This window comes from Tympanuchus pallidicinctus, unplaced genomic scaffold, assembly GCF_026119805.1.
Source record: "Tympanuchus pallidicinctus isolate F22 unplaced genomic scaffold, pur_lepc_1.0 scaffold3, whole genome shotgun sequence".
Taxonomy (NCBI): domain Eukaryota; kingdom Metazoa; phylum Chordata; class Aves; order Galliformes; family Phasianidae; genus Tympanuchus; species Tympanuchus pallidicinctus.
The window spans coordinates 63,655,156-63,674,694 of record NW_026294747.1 but is presented as its reverse complement, the minus strand read 5'-3'; the positions used below and the strand labels follow the sequence as shown (position 1 = coordinate 63,674,694).

The 19,539-nt window shown below is 47.6% G+C and overlaps 1 protein-coding gene across 4 annotated transcripts in view; it reads left to right on the top strand.

Moving 5' to 3' along the window:
- LOC128087323 (mitogen-activated protein kinase kinase kinase 3-like) overlaps positions 1 to 19,539 on the top strand; it is a 129,309-nt gene that overhangs the window by 45,355 nt on the left and 64,415 nt on the right. For all 4 annotated transcript variants that reach the window (XR_008209786.1, XM_052696752.1, XM_052696750.1 and 1 more), the window contains exons 7-14: positions 1,418 to 1,529; positions 7,611 to 7,744; positions 10,686 to 10,759; positions 12,725 to 12,792; positions 14,593 to 14,685; positions 15,620 to 15,814; positions 16,532 to 16,680; positions 17,257 to 17,388. Coding sequence is in view for 3 of the 4 variants with exons in the window: in XM_052696752.1 (XP_052552712.1) it covers positions 1,418 to 1,529; positions 7,611 to 7,744; positions 10,686 to 10,759; positions 12,725 to 12,792; positions 14,593 to 14,685; positions 15,620 to 15,814; positions 16,532 to 16,680; positions 17,257 to 17,388 (957 nt within the window). In the remaining variant the exon portion in view is untranslated. The remainder of the gene's footprint in view (positions 1 to 1,417; positions 1,530 to 7,610; positions 7,745 to 10,685; positions 10,760 to 12,724; positions 12,793 to 14,592; positions 14,686 to 15,619; positions 15,815 to 16,531; positions 16,681 to 17,256; positions 17,389 to 19,539) is intronic.

The following is a 19,539-nucleotide window of genomic DNA, read 5'->3' as shown; positions in this document are numbered from 1 at the left end:
TGGGGTCTGCCCCGCTCTGGCTCAGCTGCTGTGAAATCCTCCCACAGCAGCAGCCTGAGGCAGTACTCAGCCCTTCCTGCTCCTCCTGCAATCTGTGATGGGTTAAATACTGTCCTGACCATCCTCAAACAAGGTTAACCCCTGGGTCACCCCCTGTGCTTTCCACATAAGGATGCTGCACCATCCCTCTGCATCCCCTCCTTGTATATGCTCACCATTGCCAAGCTGGGTGACAGCACAGGGACCATTTCCTTTGTGTGATGCTGAAGTACTAAAGACTAGGGAGGACAAGCTAGAGAATCCTTCAGTGTCGTGCAGGACTGTCTCTTTTTATTTATTTTTATTTATTTTAACTTTTTTTCTCTTGAGCTCAGTGGTTTTGCAGTTAAGCCTGTTAGCTTGACCTCGCCTGCACGGAGCTCCTTGCCAAAGCACATGTCGTTCTGCCCCAAGCACAGGCTGTAAAACAAGGGATTTGCAGATGTTGCAACTCTTTCTTCCTTATATTTCCTAGAAGTACCGGAGAGGCTGAGTGTCTTGAAACTCATAGTGCTTGTCCTCACGCTGCTGCTGCTGCTGCTTGCAGCTCCTGGGTCTTCTCTGCTCCTTCTGGGAGGTTCTCAGAAGGTGCAGGGACCAGAGTGTCAGGCAGAACTGAGCCATTGCTTGAGGTTTCCTATGTCCTGTTGTTCCTATCGGCTGCAGGAAAATTGGAGCATTACAAGACAGCTACTAAGAGCAGGGCAGTCCAGGTAGATTTGGTACAGTCCAGGTACAGCTTTGAGGTTGGTCCAGCTTCTCCTAAAGCATGTAAATATTCTTCTGCATGTAAAGAAATGCAGTTTCGAGGTCATAAATAAAACAATCACAAAATCGCAGTGCATATCACATTATGTTAGTAAGGCTCTGCCACTACCAATTCTTACCAGTGTAACTCAAGCTGTATTGAAGTTACCAGCTGGATACACAGTCCTTGGCTCTCCCTTTTTTCTGTACTCCTTAGAAAAGCCTCATTGTCCACTCTGCTCTGTTACAGAGTCACTTCTGCAGTGCTTAGACTGCCACTGAAATACAGGGAGCATGGAGGAGAGGCTTTCATTTGGGCTTGCAAACTTTGAGGATAAGGATCAGCCTCTGTATTGATCCTGAAACAATGCAGTACCAGAACAGTCTTTTATGTTGTATATCTGCATCATAATTAACTTGGACTCGATTTTATTGTTTTAGACTATTATGCTAACGGATGTAATTTGTTTGTGAATGATTTTTGGATCATTCCAAGTTAAATGCATGTCTGCTTTTTAATGGTTCTTGGACAGTGTGATCATGGGGATCCCAGTGCAGGATTTCACACGGTGTGTCCACGAGGGGCCTGACTTCTGGCAAGGTCTGATGGTTCCTTTTGTGTGATTCACAGCTCCTCCAGCCAAACAACAGCAAGCAGCATGAAATGAGAATCTCCAGATCCATGGGAGATATCATGGGATCCCTGTATAAGGACTCTGAGAGGACACGAAAGTATTCTACAGGTAAGTGAAACGCAGTGCTCTGTGGGGTGTATGTGCTGTTACAGGTGGAGCCACCATCCCCTTTCCTGTCACAGTCATGGACATATTATGGTCTGGTGTCCATCCTGATGTCACCCACCAGTATCTTAGTGCAGTCATAACTTGGCTTGAGGAGGAAACCATGAACTGCACAGGTTGTAGTGATTAGAATCATGTCACGCATGAAAGCTGAGAGGATCTAAGGTGTAATGTGAGGGGAAAACCTCTCATTTAATGGTAAAAACCTACAGTGAATTGATCTTCATCAAAGTGAAGAGTGAGGGTCTATAGAAAGACAAGGCTATTCCAAACCTTGGTGTCCTTATTCCCTTAACCATCTGCCATACATTTTCTCTGTATCCCTCTCCTTTTACTGCTTAGCACAATAATGTAGCACACTGGGCTTGGGTTTGCTACGTCCTGAGGACCGAATGTGTATCTCAGTGCCCGTGGTCTGTTCTGGGTGGTGAAGTTTGTGGTTGCTGCTTTTATGGTTTCTCAGGAGGGCGTGCAGTGTTTTGCACTGGCAGCATTTCAAATGAAGGGAAACATCCCTTTCCATTTGAGGCACTGGGAGCAGGTACTTGTTTGGAAAACCATATAGGATCTTACAGAGAACAATACTTCATGCAGCATTGGTAAAAGCAGCCTTTTGGGGCATTGTTCTCCACATTACAACCTACTGAAGCCAGATGTGGCTGCTACCTGACCCAGAGTTCTCTTTGGTCCTGTTGTTGGGATGTGCCAAGGATGTCTCTTTCTGTTGTACTGTTTTCTACCCTTCATGGCTCTTGAGAGTTTGCCCAGAATCTTCTGAATGAAATGCAGGCAAATTATATAGAAAAGCAGAGACACTCTGCAGAAACTGCTTGGGCAAAACATCTCTGGTGCTCTTTCTGTTTTGGCCCTTGTTTGGCTGTTAATGTTCAGCTGTCACTGATGTGTGAACCAGGCGTAATGGGCAGAATTGATTCTGCTTATTGCTGTGCTAGTGAGAAGATTGATTCTTAGGATCATAGAATCACTGAATCTATAGCCTGGGCTCACTGGTTTATACAGCAGCCTTTGGTCTTTTCTTACTGTTTACTTCTTACTGTATGTCTTGCTGTCAGTTTGAGCGGGGTTTGCACCGAGCCCTCTGCATGGTAGGAGCACACCAGACCTCTCTGGAGCTATGCAGGCTCTATGAGGCTACTGCAGCCCATTGCAGGAGCTGTTTGCAGTCCTGCAGATTCCATTTTTGACCACTTGAATCAGAGATGGGTTATCCAGTAGTTGGGCAGAAACTCCAGTGAGCTGAAAGGGGGGAGGGTGGCTGTCCAGGTGGAGCATAAAGCTGAAGATCTGGCTTTAGACAGGCAGAGATGAGCCTACATTGTGAGCATGGACAGGGGATTTCACTGAGCTTTGTGGGTAGTGAAAAGGCATCCTAAAAGACCGAGGCTCCTGTAGGATAAACTTCTTCTCTTGCAGTTGCAAGCTATGTCCTTGCGTTTGCTTCTGCTGTCATCAGTGCAGCTGCTATCAAGAGAAGGTCTTAACTCATCTCAGCTTCTCTCTTAAGACAGCATTTAAAAAGAGATTTAAAGTGATGTTGTAGAAAAAGGTGGTTCAGGGTCACGTTCTCCTGTTTCTGAGATGGCTCGTGGTTTTCTGCTGACTCTGCCATGATAGCAGCAGTGAAAACTCATAAAACTGCATGTCGTTGGCACAAGCACTTGAGAAAGGGGTAGATGTTCTGTGGAAGATATTTGGCTATTTTTGCTTCAGCTGGACAGAAAATATCTTCGTTCCCTGTCCCTAAAAAACCTTATGCAAAGTCAATATTATTTTTTTCATAAACATTTTCAGTGAAACGCCCCCAACGCACACAGTTTTTTTTTATTGGAAGAGGAAAATGTTCCAGTCTCATGGTGACCAGCATCTGAAAATGTTCAGCTGAGTGCCAGAAAACTTGGTTTAAAATCTACTGGGGTTCTGAATTTTTGGATATCTGAGGGCAGCTTTCACAACGTTATCCACCAGTTATTCATGAGCTCTATTCTGGAATCAACACTTGATTGGAAACATTTGCCAAAGGCTTGATTCTTTATTCCCATGCTGGCAAACCACGACCTCTGGGAAGAGGTGATGTAGAGCAAGGCATCCTTTTTCTCTTCATTTTGGGGCATTTGACGGCAGGGAACATGGAATCATAGAATGGCTTGGGTCTTGCTCAGCAAGGAATGCAGTGCAGAAAACAGCACAAGGGCATCGTAGGGGAAGTAGGCTTTGGTGGTGTACGGGCTGGATGGGTGACTGAAAAACATGAGCATGGTGGCAGTACCTGTGCAATTAAAATCATGGGGCCAGGGCACGAGCACTGGCTGGCAACTGATGTCCTTGACCAGCCCTGAACTGCCCTCCCAGCTGTGCCCAGGTACCAGCTGGGTTAGCATGGGTGGAAATCATGGTGGTTGAACCTCCTCCCTGTTTTGAGAGGAGGAGGACACTGCGCCTGTGGGCAGCATGTCAGTTACCTGACGTGAGTTAGAAAAACGTTCCCTGTAATTTGTTACATGTACCCTAAAGTTTGCCTTAAGCTGAGATGTAGGAATTCATCCTCAAAGGGTCAGCATGGAGAGGAGGAAGACTTGGAAGCATCCCTCTAAAAAGAAGTGGAGGGAGATTTGATCGATGTGCTCACACCTCCCCATGCCAGCCACAGCTTGTTGGTGAGGAATTTCCTGCAGGTTTCTATCTGCTTATTGTGCCACTGTGTCCTGAGCCCTATGTTCCCACCACGGCTTGGAAGAACAACACATCTTGGTGTCACGTCCTTCATTTGGCTCTGTGGCAACATCATTCAGGGCTGGGCTCTCTGTGACTGCAGCTGTGAGCACAGGCAGCTGTCAACAAGCCCTGCTTGGCCCTTGCTTTTATGGGGCTTCTCTTCTCCATCAGGACTACTGCTTGATGCTGGTCAGTGATGGATGAAGTTCTGGGAAGGATCTGCCAGGGCAGGGAAGGGGTGAGGCCAGAGAACAAGGTGGCTGAAGGAAGCCAAGCCTGGCACAGGGGAGCTGCTTGTACGTGCAGCACCAAGAACTCTGCACATACAGCATGAAAGGCACTTCTTAAATAAAAATAACAGAAAGGAACATGAAAAAAAAAAAAAAAACAGTAGATGCCAGCAGTGACTGTAAGGCTCCATGCTGGCCTGGTTCACCCTGCCTGGGACATGCTGTGCTCTAACCTCAAATATAGGGCTTTACATTAGTGTGTGAAACATGGAGCAGGAATCCCACTGCAGAGCACCTTGCTACAAAGGGTAACTGAGGTCAGATGCTCAGCTGCTGCCAAGCTGCAGAGTTTCTCTGAGTTCAGGAATTCTGAATAGAGCTGCTAAGATCTGGCCAGCATCTGGCTTACAAGTAATGCCTCAGAGCTTACCCCTTCCCTGCTGGCTCTGGAGCTGCCATGTAATCCTATAGGCTCCAGGAGGACAGTCTAGGAGGTCTTTTCTCTCTGCCTGATGCCGCTGATGTTTTGTGAGCATCAGTTCAAGGCAAAGACCATTTGTGATGTGTTGGGCTCATCTGAGCTTGGCTGACTATTCCTTTCTCTGTCTCTAGGTGGATAAAGCAGCAATATCTAATGCATCCAGTATGCATTGTGTTGAATTACTATGAATTAAGCCTGCACATTAAAGATCAGAGTTGCCTTCTCTCCCCAGCCACTGCTTTCTGTTTCTGACCCCACTGGCACTGCTGAGAATGCCTGAGGTGTCATTAGTGGGGTCAGACAGGGCTGCCATGTGCTTTGAAAGGGGAAATCAGCTCTTGGCTCTGAGGCTGAGCTCCCATTCCTCTGTGCATGCACAGAGATGTGCAGCAGCAGCACCCAGTGCTCAGCAACCAGTGCTCCTGGAGGTGTGAAACTGCAGAAAATACTTCGAGCAGCTTTTCCTCCTGAACTGCTTGGCTGAAAGGGATCTGCTTCAATCCAGCAGTTCCCAGGCATGCAAACGCCTGAGCATTTTGCCTCACTTCCTTGCCTGCTGAGAAGTGGTTACTGTCCTGTCCCCTCTGCAGTTTTAGCAGGAAATGTGACACTGGAAGGTCAAACATAACTGACCTGATGACTGGGAGCAGTTACTCCAAGCAAAAGCTTAATGTGAGATCATGCCAAGTCTTTACACTTGTGATAAATGTCACTCAGCTCTCCGGGTCCAAAGTCACACAGAGTGTGTTCAGCTCCCTGTTGACCCTGACTTGAAGACCTGGGCTGTGGGTGGGTTGTGGCAGGGAGGGATGCACGAGCAGACCCAACCTTGGGAGCAGCAGGAGTAGAGTTGCTCAGCAGAGCTAAGGCACAGCAGTAACACCATGTCAGACCAGAGAGAGGCTTTTTGGAGCAGGAGCCCCCCGATGTCTTTATGCAGCACAAATGAGATGATAACACAGTGATTTCTCCAGTGTACCCAAACTCTTAATGGTTAAGCATTTGTTTATTTATCTTCAAGGGGAGGATGCCATGCTTCCCAACTGGTTTTGTTTTTTTGGGCTGGTGGAAAGCCAGCTCATTATGTGCATTGCAGCACTCAGGAGATTCTCCCTCCTTGATCTTGGCCTTACTTCAGTTGGACTTTGATTTGCTGTGCTCTTATCCTGCAGGAAATCTGCAAAGGAGAAAATAGGAAGGAGAAAAAAAGCATCTCAAAGGCCTTTATTTTTAAAACTTGAGCGAGGAGCCTGGAGGGAGATGTACTGTAGGACAGATATCTCTGTGTTTGGTGTAAATCCAGCAAGCCTGATTGAATGGTCTTTTATACTGGAGTGATGCTGTTGATGTTAGCAGCTCCTGATGTGCATTGGCTTAAGTGAGAGGTCTGTGGTGTCGATCACGGTGATGGATTTATGCCAGAGATCAATCTGGCACAGTAACTGTGCTGCAGAAGAGCAGCAGCAGAGGTGGAAGTGTTGCATTGACTTCTCATTACAGAATAGACCCCTTTCCCATACCTTTCCCTTGCAGTATGGAGCTCAGCGTGGACACCTCATTACCAAATGGTAGTGATGAACCAAAAAGTTTGCAGGAGTGCTGCAGAGGGGGGTAAGAACTGTGGGGTAGGACACGTGCTTTTTAGAAGCCTGTTGAAAAACTAATTTTTGTGTGAAAGGTCCTATTGCACAGTGCAGACCAGTTAAAGCTCCAGCACAGAGCAGTGCAGATCTCCGTCAGCAATTCCTCACACTGAAGTGATTGCAGATTGAGAGGGGACTGCAGAAAGACAAGCAAAGCCAAGCCTGTGCATCTGGGTTAAGCAAGGGCAGCGCTTCCTATGTCCTGCAAAGGGTGAAGGAATTGGTTTGGGTGGATTTGGAGCCTCCAGGGCTACAGGCAGGGGAGGTAACCTGTGTGGCAGGAGGGCCAACCTCATGAGTCTTTCCTCTCCCTTTGGCTCTTTGAGTGCTGTTTTTCCTTACTCTTAGGGAGAGAAGTTGGATATTTGGGTGCAAATTGTTTTCCATCTATATGAAACGTTTGAGTGACGTTATACAGAGTTCACTCAAGATGAGCAGCCAGGCTTGTTTCCCACTTTGCTGAACGAGACAGCATTTCCAGGGAGGAAACGTCATGAGGTCAAAGATGAGAGGTGGGATTGGGGTTTGGCTTGACTGCACAACAACAAAGCTCTAGGAGCTTTTTTACTTTCTGGTATTGACAAAATATCCAGACACAGGGCACAGCTCTTAGGAGCCAGGGTAGGCTGAAAGCTGAAGTCTGCTGGGTGTTGTGTGGCTTTGCAGAAAGCAACTGTCCCGGATACAAAAGCTTTGTAGGTGCTCATGAACAGTATTGGCTCTCTAGTTCTTCCATTCTCTTCCAAAAAGTTCAAACTCAGCAGCGTCTCTGGAAGATCATAGAATAACACAGTTGTTTGAGTTCAAAGAGACTTTCAGCTCCTCTGCTGTGAACGGTGACATCTACAGCTCAGTCAGGTCTGTGACCACGGTCTCTGGCAGGACTTCAATGCAGTGAGTCCTTGTCTTGTTGATCAATGACTTCCCCATCTCCTAGGCTCTCTGCACACTGGCCGGAGCTCTCCACCCCCAGGGAGTGTTCCTGAGGAGCAGCAGCAGATCGCTCGCCAGGGCTCCTACACCAGCATCAACAGCGAGGGCGAGTTCATCCCCGAGACCATGGATCAAAATGTAAGTGGGGCTCATGGGTTAAATGCATGTGGGTTGAAGTGGGCACACTGCATTCTGCATCACGAGCGTCGTTCTTGCTTCTAAATTGCCTGTGGCCCTCAGGACAGATTTTTCCTCTGGGCTTAACATGCTCCAGAAACGTGATTTCTAGGAACCCTGCAAGCTAGCTGTGGCGATGACTGCAGCACGCTCTGACGCTGCAGGTAGCACACATGCACACCAGCTGCCAGGCCCTCATGGCCACGGCCTTCCCGGATCCTGGGATGACAAGGGAGTGTGCCAAGCAAATGATTGCCCGCGATTGCAACAGCCTGGGGATGTCAGCAGCTCTCGCTGCTTCCCATGTGCTGTTTCTGCCTGAGCTCTGGCTACAGTCCTTGGCTCTGTCTGAAGTGTCTCTGTGTACTTTTTTTGTCTCTCTCCTCCCCCCGTTTGTTGTTCTTTTTTTTCTTTTCCCTTATTAAGCAGTTTGTATGTCTCAATCCCTCAGTAATAAAAGAGTTGCTAGATTTAATGCAGAGGGACGAGCAGAACCTCTGTCTCAAATCAGTTCCCTCCATAAAGGGGTGAACTTAGAGTGGTCACTGACCAGGCATGTACCTCCCTCTCCGTTTGCATCTCTGCTCAAACTGTAGCTCCAAAGAACTTAGGATGAGTGGCATCCTGCACTCTGTGGGCTATCTGGTTGCAAGGTTCAGTTTTGCAGTGCTCTTGGAAAGAGAGCATCAACTCGCAAGAGGGATCTGGAGGGACTTCAGGAAGGCACTGAGCAGGGTTGCTCACTTCAGTGGGCTGCTGTACATCTCCCAAGTTCTTCCCTGGGGGAATGCGTGCCTCCTGCATTCAAGGAGCACTCACTGGCTCTGTTCTTGAGTGTGGGTGGTGCCAGTGTTTCCATGGCAAAGCTGTGTTTTCGACAGTTTATTCTACAGCCATTAATAAAATGAGAAGTCACTCCGGGTGAGCCTTGGCAGCGTCGGAGTGCAGATGTATCTCGTGCTGCTTGCAGCCAAAAGCTGGCTTTCTATTGTTTCCACATGACTTCCAAACACATTTAGGAGGATTAAGACAAAGTGTGTATGTGCAGGAGGAGGGCCTGCTCGAACCCCCTGGGGTGTAAGTCAGCACAGTTGCGTTGATTGTTAATGGTGCTCCATCAGCTCTGCTCCTGATGAAGGTTCCCAGATGCTCCCCCAGCATCGCGCCATGGGTGGCCCACTGTCTTTTCCGAGAGGTGGATGGATGTGTGCACTGACAAATTAAAGGCAGGAAAAAGGACTTGTTTCTTTCCTTCATTTCTCTCCTCATTGAACAGCCGTAGTTTTTCCTATGGATTGCCCTCAGAATGTTCTCGGAGTGCAGCTTTGAAACATACCTGCTGTAAAACCACTTGCAAGGAGATGCTTCCTGCCTTTTGGGGGTGCCTCTCTGCAGGTGATGTAACTGAGGTCTACATGGAATCACAGAGTCATTAAGGTTGGAAATGACCTCAAAGATCACCTAATCCAACCGTTGACACACCACACCATGCCCACTGACCACGTCCCTCAGTGCCACATCTCCACAGTTCTGGAACACCTGCAGGGACAGTGACTCCACTACCTCCAAAGGCAGCCTGTGCTCAGATTTCTAGTTCTGTTGCCAGGCTTTTAAAGAATGCTGAGTCTGCGTCATCACTCAGCATCTCTGCTGGGAGAGAGCTGGTGTGGTTGGCAGAGATGGGATGGGGGCTAAGCAGGGACCTTGCTCCTCTTTGGCTGCTGCGCTTCGAAGTATGAGGCTTTGGAGTAAGATCTTGGGAAGCAGAGGAAAATCACACTTTCCAATTGGGACTGCCAAAACAATAAGAGCTGTTATGACAACCACTCAAGGAGGTGTAGCACAGAAACAGCACATGGAAATGGAGAGGCTGTCCTGTACATGGGGAAGGAGGAGTGGCTGGATTCGGGAGCCAGGAAGGGATAACTCCACGTGGTGCTCAGCCATCCTCTGCTCTGCTTTCCCGGCAGCAAGCTGGACCCTAGGCTGGCTCTGCGTGGAAGTGCTCGTAGCCCTTAGGTTTACCACTCAACACAAAGCCTCTATTGTTATTAGCCAGCTATAAATAATCCCGTCCAGTACAATGTCTCATCCAGGAAGCAACACAAATGTAGCTTTTGACTCACTGAGCTAGTGAGAGCCAAGCCGGTTCCTCCAGCCAACAGCCCTGATGATGCTTTGCTTATCACTGGAGGTGGAGGCTGGTGTCGTGTGCCAGGGGGAGGCAGGAGTCCATGGCCACGGTCTTGGCTGTGTGCAAAACATCCACTTGGCCTTGGGCACACTGTTTGTGTCCTGATTTCATTTTTTTCCTTATGAATACTTTGAGCACTTTGGCTCTCATTGATTTCTCAACATGCTTAGAACATCAGGGTGCCTATTAGCTCTACCTCAGCTTCCCTGCTAGCAAGTAGAACAAGGAGAAATGGTTTGAAACTAGAGGAGGGGAGATTTAGCCTGATAAAAGGAAAAGGTTTTTATTATAAGGGCGGTGAGGCACTGGCACAAGTTGCCCAGAGACATGGTGGTGCCCCATCCCTGGAGACACTCAAGGTCAGGCTGGATGGGGCTCTGAGCACCTGATGGAGCTACAGGTGTCCCTGTTCATTGCAGGGGACTTGGAGGGTCTTTGGGGCCTTTCAGGGTCCCTTCCAACTCAAGCGATTCTATCATTCTGTCAAATGCAATTGATGATAATAATAATCCAAGGGAAACATCATAGATGAACTTCTTGTGCAAAGAAAGCTTGTTAGTCTGCATGTCTTGTCTTGTGGGACCAGGATCAGATGGTGAAAATCAGCTGGCTTCAGTGGAGAAACAGCAGATGTTTATTAGTAGTGGAACTTGAAGAGTTGAATTCTCATCTGTTATTTTACTGGTTTTCCCTTTCCTTTCTCATCAGATGCTTGAAGCTTTCATCAGCCCCGATGGGTCGATGTCTGGGAGCTGCCAGTCTCTGGACAGGTCTGTGGACAGGTGAGTTGCATACCACCATGCTCACAGGTGCTTCATTATGATTTAAACTGCAGTAATCTTAGCTGGACAGAGTAGCTGGGGATTTGCAGGCAGCCTGCCTCTTTGTGCCTCAGCCAGACCCCTCTTTCACCCCTCTGTCTTTCTGCAGTCACTGGGTCAGTACTGCCTTATCCTCTCTCTGCCCATCTCTGGGCATGCTGTCTGCTCTCCATTGACTGCTCATACATTTGGCAGCCCCTGGGTGCTGCCAGCAGCCACAGATATGTCAGTCAAGGCGCTGAGGTCTCCAGACGAGCAGTGGCTAAGTTTAGCTTCTCTGCAGGAAGCAACTGGGACACATTGTACTGAGGCAGGCGGCAGTTCAATACTTAGCGCGGCTGGTCCAAGCTCACACGTGCACAGCGACTCTACATTTGCTGCTGTGCATGGCAGGCTGTGTATAAGACACAGTGTCCTTTCGGGAAGCAATACATTCATTTTTTTTAATCCACATCAAAGGTTTTCTTTTTTTTTTATTTTATTTTCCTCCTTTTTTTTTTTTTTCCATTGCTTTTGCCATGCAGCACCAAGGCTGTGTTCCAGCAGGTCTGCGTTGTGTTGATTTGATTGTGTGGCGTGCTTTGGGTTTATGACTCTGTGCACTTTGGATGTGTCTCAGCATTAAGGTCCATTTCCTTTTTGTGGCTTTTAATATTTTCCTCTGATGTATTTGCTCATTGTTACAGATGCATCAAATCTGATTTCTTTGTGTTCTCAGCCTCTATGCCCCAGCTTTGCTTTTTGCATAGACTTTGTTGCAGAGCAACAGAAGCACAGCTTGGTTGTAATGCTTTTTTTGTGAACTGAGAGGAGAGCATTAGGCATGTTGGCAAGAGGGTCATGTGTGCATAGCTGTGTTCAGTCATTGGGTCTAGAGAGCTGGAAAGGGCATGAAGAGGGCTGTATTCTTCAAAGGTAGGAAAAGGAGTAAGCGTGAATATTTAGCACACGTTGCCTTGTTTGGAATCAGGAGGTAAGCTTGATGATCCCTTTGGGTTCCTTCCAGCTCAGGATGTGCTGTGATTCTGTGATTCTGGAAAAAGCATAGCTGAGTCCTTGCTGCTAATTGTGTGAGATGGCATTAGCCTCCAGAGGGCAGAGCTAGTCACCAGGCACAGAGACCAGTCTGACACTAAGAGGGAACACAGTTAATGCCTCCTTCTTGCAGCAAAGCTGCTGCGATCAGATTTGGCACAGATAGATTTCAGTTTCTATTACTATGTCCATTTACTAAGAGGAAAGAAGGCAGAGTGGAAAAGCTGCCTGTCCAGGTCAATTCCCTGACCCCACAGAATCTGGAATGAAGTCAGGATGATCATATCATAGAGTCATAGAATGGCTTGGGTTGGAAGGGACCTCAAAGATAATCATTCCAACCATGGGCAGGGTTGCCAACCACTAAATCAAGCAGTAGATCAGGTTGCCCAGTGCCTTCTCCATTCCATCCTTATGCAGTGTTTTCCCAATATCATTTGCTTAACGTATTTGAAGAACTTATCTGGGATCAGTGAGCCTGCTCCCTCCCTCCTGGTGTGCTCAGAGAATGTGTGTGCACAGTGGTGGTGCAGACTTGCTTGCATGAGGAATTTGGGAGATGATGGTACAGAAAAGAGGAGACATGCATGAATCAAACACTGTGGATAACCACTCATCCACAGCAAATAAGCAGTGTTCACACAAATGAGTACTTCACATCGAGGCAAGAGGAACGTGCAGCTTTCCTTCTGTGCCATCTGGTGTGTAGGTGTTAGAAAAAGCCTTCAGTCTTGTGAAGACTGAGGATGAGAACTCAGTTTGGTGGGCAGGGCTGACCAGTCATCAGTGCACCTTACTGTGTAGTCTGGGCTTTCTGCATGTAATCACTCCTTAACTAATTTCACAGCCTTTCTGATACAATAGAACATATGTATTTTTTTCCCCATGCAGCCCTCCCTTTACACAAACCCCTGTTCCTGGAAGGAAGAGTCATCCCAAAGACGGTCTTGATTGCATGGGTGAGTATGGTTGGAGGTTTGGGTTTGTTGGAAGCCAGTAGTTAAGAAAGAGAGATGCTACTGCACAAAAAGTAACTAAAAACAATCAAGCAAATCATTTCTGCTGCTTAGGTTACACTTCAGAAATGACCCAGCAGTGATTAAACATGAACGTTTTGTCAAAGCTGAAGACCCAGAGCATCAGACACAGACAGGGTTCTCCTTGCCATCGTTAACTCTTGTTGGCTCTGCAGTAGTGGTAGCACTGAAGGACCTTCAGGTCTCGTTCGTAATCAATTTACAGCAACAGCTGTTTGAACTGTGTACTCAAGCCCCTGAAATCAGTAGATGTAAGGAAATAAAGCTGTTGCAAGACCAAAGATGAGCTCTCTGTTGGAGGAACGTGCTGGGTGGGTCTTGCTCTTGGTTTTGGAGACAGCTGTGAGGTGCTGAGGAGCTGGAAATAGCCATGTGGCATCACGTTTTGTTTCTGAAATCAGGATACTTAATACACAGCAAACCAGAGCCCAGACCCTCTTGGGAGTCATACCTCTTCCACTTGGATTCATAAGAGGCAGAATCTGTAACACTACATTGGGTAACTTGCAAGGATCATGGATTACTGCTTAATCCCCAGCAAACATCCACCTGGTTAAGTCATGGAAACTGTGACACTGTCATGGCTTTCAGCATTTTGAACGAACAGATGGCAGCCAGCCTCAGCACGGTCACACACTGCTGGCCAGGGGCAGCATTTTGAGGCTGAGCTGTAGAGATGAAGCAGTCTGTCTGCATCGCCGAAGTTTAATACACCCCAGTGGTGTGGGAGGCACTGTGCTTTGAGATGTCACTCGGCGTTGTTGCTCACACGTGGCTCGCTGAGAACCTCTTGACCCGTCCTTGCTGCTCTTCTTGCTGACCATATTTCAGCCATTATGTGCTGCTGTCATGGGGAAATAATGCTGCAGGAGGCTGAGGCCAGGCCTGCTCTCCCAGGAGCGGCTGCTGGCCCCAGGCTAAGACAAACAAACCATCAGCAGGGTTGTGTCATTCCAGTCGGATGGAGGAAAAACAGGAGGTGAAAGATGGGGGAAATGACAGATATTTTCATCTCAAGTTATTCAGTGCTACCAGCAGTGGCTTCCCGTGATGCTTTTATTTAATTAAAATTTAAAAATACATTCTTATCTTGTGTGTCTATCCACCTCTTATGGTCTCGTGTCTAATCTGTACTGCAATGCTGTTTTACTTTCTATATGTACTAAAGCCCCAGTAAGGATGAAAGCTTGGAGGGTACAAATTGATCTCCATCTTTGAGTCACATCTGGGAAGAAATACCAGGCAGAGATACCTGCCTGAATGCTAGATACCTGCATTTCTCTATAAGCAGCTGATACAGAGCAGAGATTTTGGTGTTGGGTCTGACCCTGTCTGGAAGTTCTGTTTCCATGCTCATTTTTATGTTTTCCATGTGCAAAATAAGACGTTTAACACTCGGTCTTGGAAACCAGACATGTTCTGTGTTAATCCCCTGCCTTGTATTTGAACAGTGTGGGCCAGAGTCCATAAAGTCAGTGGTTAACCTCGGTTCCTTTATGGGGACCAGGAGTGGGGTGTCTGGCCCTTATTTTCCACTCACACTATGTGACTGTGGTCAGATCTCAGCGAGCCATGGGGAACTCCTGGCTCTGCAAATAAACGTTTTGTTACCTTGTGTATCCCCACAATTCAGCATGAAGGTCCAAACACTTTCCTTTAAGAAACACTCTGGGCATTTGGTGTGAGCTGATCTAAGAAACATCTGTTCTTTCCTCCTGCCAGATTTTGACATCCCAATCTGTGAGAGGTTTGGGAAGGGGGGGACCTTCCCGAGGCAGTACCACCTCTCCCAAAGTCGCAAGGACTACAGCGATGGTAAGAAAATGATGGAGGGCTGGAGAGAGAGGTGCTCAGTCCAGGATCTCAGTAGGGATGGGAAGTGCAGGATGCTTGTACCAGTGCCTGGGGGTGGAGAGATTTAGGAGGGAGAAGGAGAACAGAGTAATTTAGGATTTGTTTGTGTATTCTAAAAGGTGAAGAGCTTGTGGTATGTTCTTACGAAGCACTGAGTGTCTACAGTGTCAGTGCTCAGCATCTCTTGTGCTTATGCCACATGGGTGAACAGCTTTTCTTGTTGCTGGCAATACCAACCTTTCTGTTCCCCTAAATTGATCGCTTTTGAGGATGCTGCTTTGTTACTTTCGATAGGGTTTCTCCTGGCAAATGCAGGGTAGCAGTGTCTGCTCGTGGCCGTTTGAAGCTGATGAGCTCTGAGCTTTGGGATCCACTCCATCACCTCTCTGCTGCCCCTCCTTTCATTGTGTGAGACTGCAAGTGGTGGGAAACAAAACTGAATACAGATCAAATTCCCATGGAAAAAAAAAAAACAAAACACCAAAACCCACCAAAATCCATTAAAAACCATTAAAGCTATCCTTGTGCAAGCAGTTACCGCAAGATCCACTTGTGTGGCCATTTGTCTTGTGGTCTTAGGGGATGTCTGGGATAATGTGAAGCGTAAATCTCTGCCTAATCAGAGTTTAATTGTGATGAAGAACTAACAAAACCTTACGTATTTAAACTGTTGCAAACCTCTCTGGAAACATTCTGTGTTATATGCAATCCTGGCTGCTGCTACCAGCTCTTAAATTGAATTAGTGTTCACAGGGCTTCGCTTCAGTTTCATTAAACTGGTCTTGTTTAGTTTCAAGAGGTGCATCGTATGAGCAGCAATGTGAGGAGATGGCAGTAGACAGATCCATGCTGGTGTGAAGATTTTTGCCATAACTCTCCCCCTTTTCTCCTGCAGGCCGGAGGACTTTCCCCAGGAGTTACTTCCCACAGGAAAACCTTTTCCAGCTTGTCCCTTCCAGCCGGACCAAGAGCTTTACTGGGGACAGCAAGCTCAGCACTTTGCAGTACGATGAGTACAGGCCTAAATGGTGGAACAATTGTGAAAAGGGTCTGCAGGTCTTTAGCACCTCCCCTACCAAAGCTCGGAACTGTAAGTGAACCAAAGCTTTTACTGTCTCAATACATTTCAGTCTCAACACAAATTGTGACCTACTGAGTTACTGGGCATCAGCTGAGCTAACGCTGTGTGAGGTTAACCAGGCTGGATGTGGCTCTGGCAGCCTGGTGTGCTGGCTGGCAGCCCTGCACATAGTAGGGGGTTGAAAGTGGATGAGCATTGTGTCTTTTTCAACCCAGGCCATTCCATGATTCTATGATTCTATGAATGCACTCTTACGCCATCCTCAGCAAGAGGCGCGTTGCACTGCCTTGCTTTTCAGTGGGGAAGATGAAGTCTTCATCACTGTACCTTACCTTTGACAGGAGTAGAGTGCCTGCAGGATCAGCTGGTTTTCATAGCTGGCCAAGTTGCAGAAAATTGCTTGTGCATTTCACTCTGACTGTGTTCGTACAGCAGAATCATCCGGGAGATTTGGGATATGGGAACAAATGGCTCTGGAGGCCACCCCTTCCTTGTCTTCCTTTGCTCGCAGCACCCAAAAATGTTGCAGGCACTGCTGGTGTTGCAGGATCAATGTGATTAAAACTGATTGGTCTCAGTGCCCCTGGGAATGGATGGCTTGCTGTCCTCCAGGACAAGTTGATGGTACAGCTGCCCTGTTGAGAACATTGCAGACCTGATAAATGGACCCTGATGCTGAAGTCTCCCTGCTGTGCTCTTTTCTCATTCTTCTCCTCTCTGCTCTAGCCCTGCAGGCACCTGTGAACTGGAGGCTGGGGAAACTGCTTGGAAGAGGAGCTTTTGGGGAAGTTTATCTCTGCTATGATGCTGACACTGGTCGTGAGCTGTCAGTGAAGCAAGTGCCATTTGATCCTGACAGTCAGGAGACAAGTAAGGTGAGTATGAGGGCAGCACTGTGTTCTGTAGCACGTTGCAGGATTGTGGCTGGAGGATGGAGGTAGCAGAGGAGTCTGTGATACTGACAGAAGGCAGTGTGTGCACACTGTGTCGGGTTTGCTGTCTTTGGAGTGATCCCTGATAGCATGTGGCGCCAGTCACTTTGTCTGCCTCCCTGTTCTTGGTCATGTTGGCTTGCTATCCCAGATGCCATCTATCAGAGATCTGCCTGCTTTGTTTCAGCCTTTTTGCTCCACTCACCTTCTTCCCACCTGGGGTGCTGTGTTAGCTTTGTTGCTGGCTTTGTTCACACCTTCCCACAAAAAACTCCTTGAGAGCAGTTAAATGAATTCACCTCTCTCAGAGCCATGTGCTTGTGTCTCCCATCCATCTCTCTGCCGGTTCCTCAGAGCAACACTCATTTCTGAGCCTTAAATGGCTGTTGCCTGATTAGGAAGCTTCGTATGTGCCATGAAAAGTGTTGAGTTCTGAGCAACGTTTGGGTAATGCTCCTGTTGCAGACAGGTGTGTGTACCCGTTCCCCTTCCCCATGGAGCCTGTCTGTTTTGTTGCAGGAGGTGAATGCCTTGGAGTGTGAGATTCAGCTGCTGAAGACGCTCCGTCATGACAGGATAGTGCAGTACTACGGGTGTCTGCGGGATCCAGAGGAGAGGAAGCTGTCGATCTTTGTTGAATACATGCCAGGGGTGAGTGCAGTGCTAAAGATTGTCCTGAGCTACGGAGAACAGATCTGGACTGCCTTGAGTTGGGTGACATTTGGATCTGGAGTTAAATTTGACGGCTGAGATGCGCTACTATAGCTGATAAAGCAAACAGCAAACCAAAACAGTGCATCTCAGCATCCCTAGGACTTGACAAAGTGTAGATCGAGTCAGACATCGTGGTCAAGACCCTCAACTTGTGATGGGTCAAATCTAAAGCCCCGAAGGCAGATCTTAGGTTTGAGTCCTGGAGCTGGGTGTGTTCACAGTCTGGAATCTGATCTTGGTGAATGTGGGATGTGCTCCAGATCTGGTTCCAAACACTGGCCTGAGCCCATCCTTAAGCATTTATTACAAATCCCTGCAGGACAAGTTATTAGTACACTGTCCACCCACAGCTGTCACCAATTATTTATGGCTTTCAGCACGTGTGTGTTATAAACAGTGTTATTTGCTTGCAAGTCTTCTCCTGTTCAGAACAGAACCTTGTGTTGGTAGCATTATCCAGCTGAGCAGGAGTGGATTACATTTGTGTTTTTGCTGACATTGGATTAAACAGCCATAGGGAAATGGAAGATCAGGAATCTTTGAGGGAATCTGAGCATGGGCTCTAGAGTGCATGCAGATGAGTTGAACATCTCTGTTTGCAAGCATGCAAGTTACATCAGCCATGCAGACAAAGCCATTGGCTGGTATAAACCAGTGTTACTGTTTACACTGCTGGAGGATCTGCTCTCCGCAGTCCTGCCTGTCCAGCTGGATTCATTCTCCAGACTGTGGGAGAATAAACCCTTGTTTATACAGGCCTTGTTTGTAAGGTCAGAAGGAACTATGAAGTCATCTGGTCACAAAGGATTTTGGTAGTTTCTAAATGTGCTAGAAGCCCTCCTAGCACATCTTGAACACGAGCGATCGCGTGGATGTCCATGTGTTTGAGCACCTTCCAAGAGCCGTCCTCTGTCTCTCCCTAGGGGCTGGCGTCTCACTATCAGGCCTTAAAATGAGGCTTGGACCCAGAAGAGTAAAGCTCCAGAGCTTCAGCAGTACCCTTGCTGCTTATTCTGCAACATGCTGGTGTTTGTTAGCAGTCAGGAAACCAACACTGGATGCTGGGGCAGTGTCCAGCAAGGCTGGAAGTTGAATGTTTGTTTTTTTTGTGATAAACCAGAGCTCTGACCAAATACAGATTGACTTTAGTGCCACAGTGACGACTTATTTCACAAAAGCAGCTCAGGGCTTTGCTTTCCAATGGCAGTGGAAATAGATTGAGTTCCCAAACCTTGCAGGTCAGCAGCTCTGTTTCTGGCTGGGTTTCTGATGATACACAGCTACCTTGGTAAAATCTTTAGGAAGTGAAACTTTAGTGCACTGTTAACCTGGCATTCTTACAGTCACTGCTGTTAGGTAGCTGACTGTATTTTGTGTTGTGCTCTGTAGAATGCAGGAAGGGGTAATTTCACAGCATCACTTCAGCAGTGCTATGAAAGGGAAATCAGAGGCACAGGATTGCAGCCAGCCTCCACAGAAAGCCAGAATAGTAGCTGGGCAGAGCAACAGCAGAGATGGGTGAATGTTGAAGAGCCGAGACAGTCTAAGTGACTTGGAGCACAGCATCCTGCTGTTCTCACAAGAGGAAGACTTTGGCAGCCTTGGATCAACTGTGCTGCAGGACAGGTAGAAGTGAGGATGAGTTTCCCTTTACACTTTCTGCTCAGCCTGAATGCTGGAGGTGGATTTAGGTGTAACCTCTGGTACTGAACCCCAAATTTGCTCCAATTGTGACACAGTGAGAAATATCCATTTTAAGTCAACAGAAAATACAGCTAAAACCAAGGGGGTGATCTCCTGGGGAGGATGGATGTCTGCACCCATGCTTCTTTCCCTTTTTCATCAATAAAATCAAACCAGTAAGAGCCTGCATGCCTAGATCAGAAACTCGAGGCAGGGTGCACATTGTCTGATCGTGTTTCCCATGAGGCTGCCCTCCTTACAGCAGTGGGTAATCTTTGCTGTAAGGAGCCAGAGAAAGGCTTCGCAGGAGACTTGGCCATGAGGTTGTCCTTCTCCATGAGCTATTGGTGGAGTCTAGCCACTAGAGGGAGGAAAAGATCTGTGCTTTGTGTTGGCAGAGAGAGT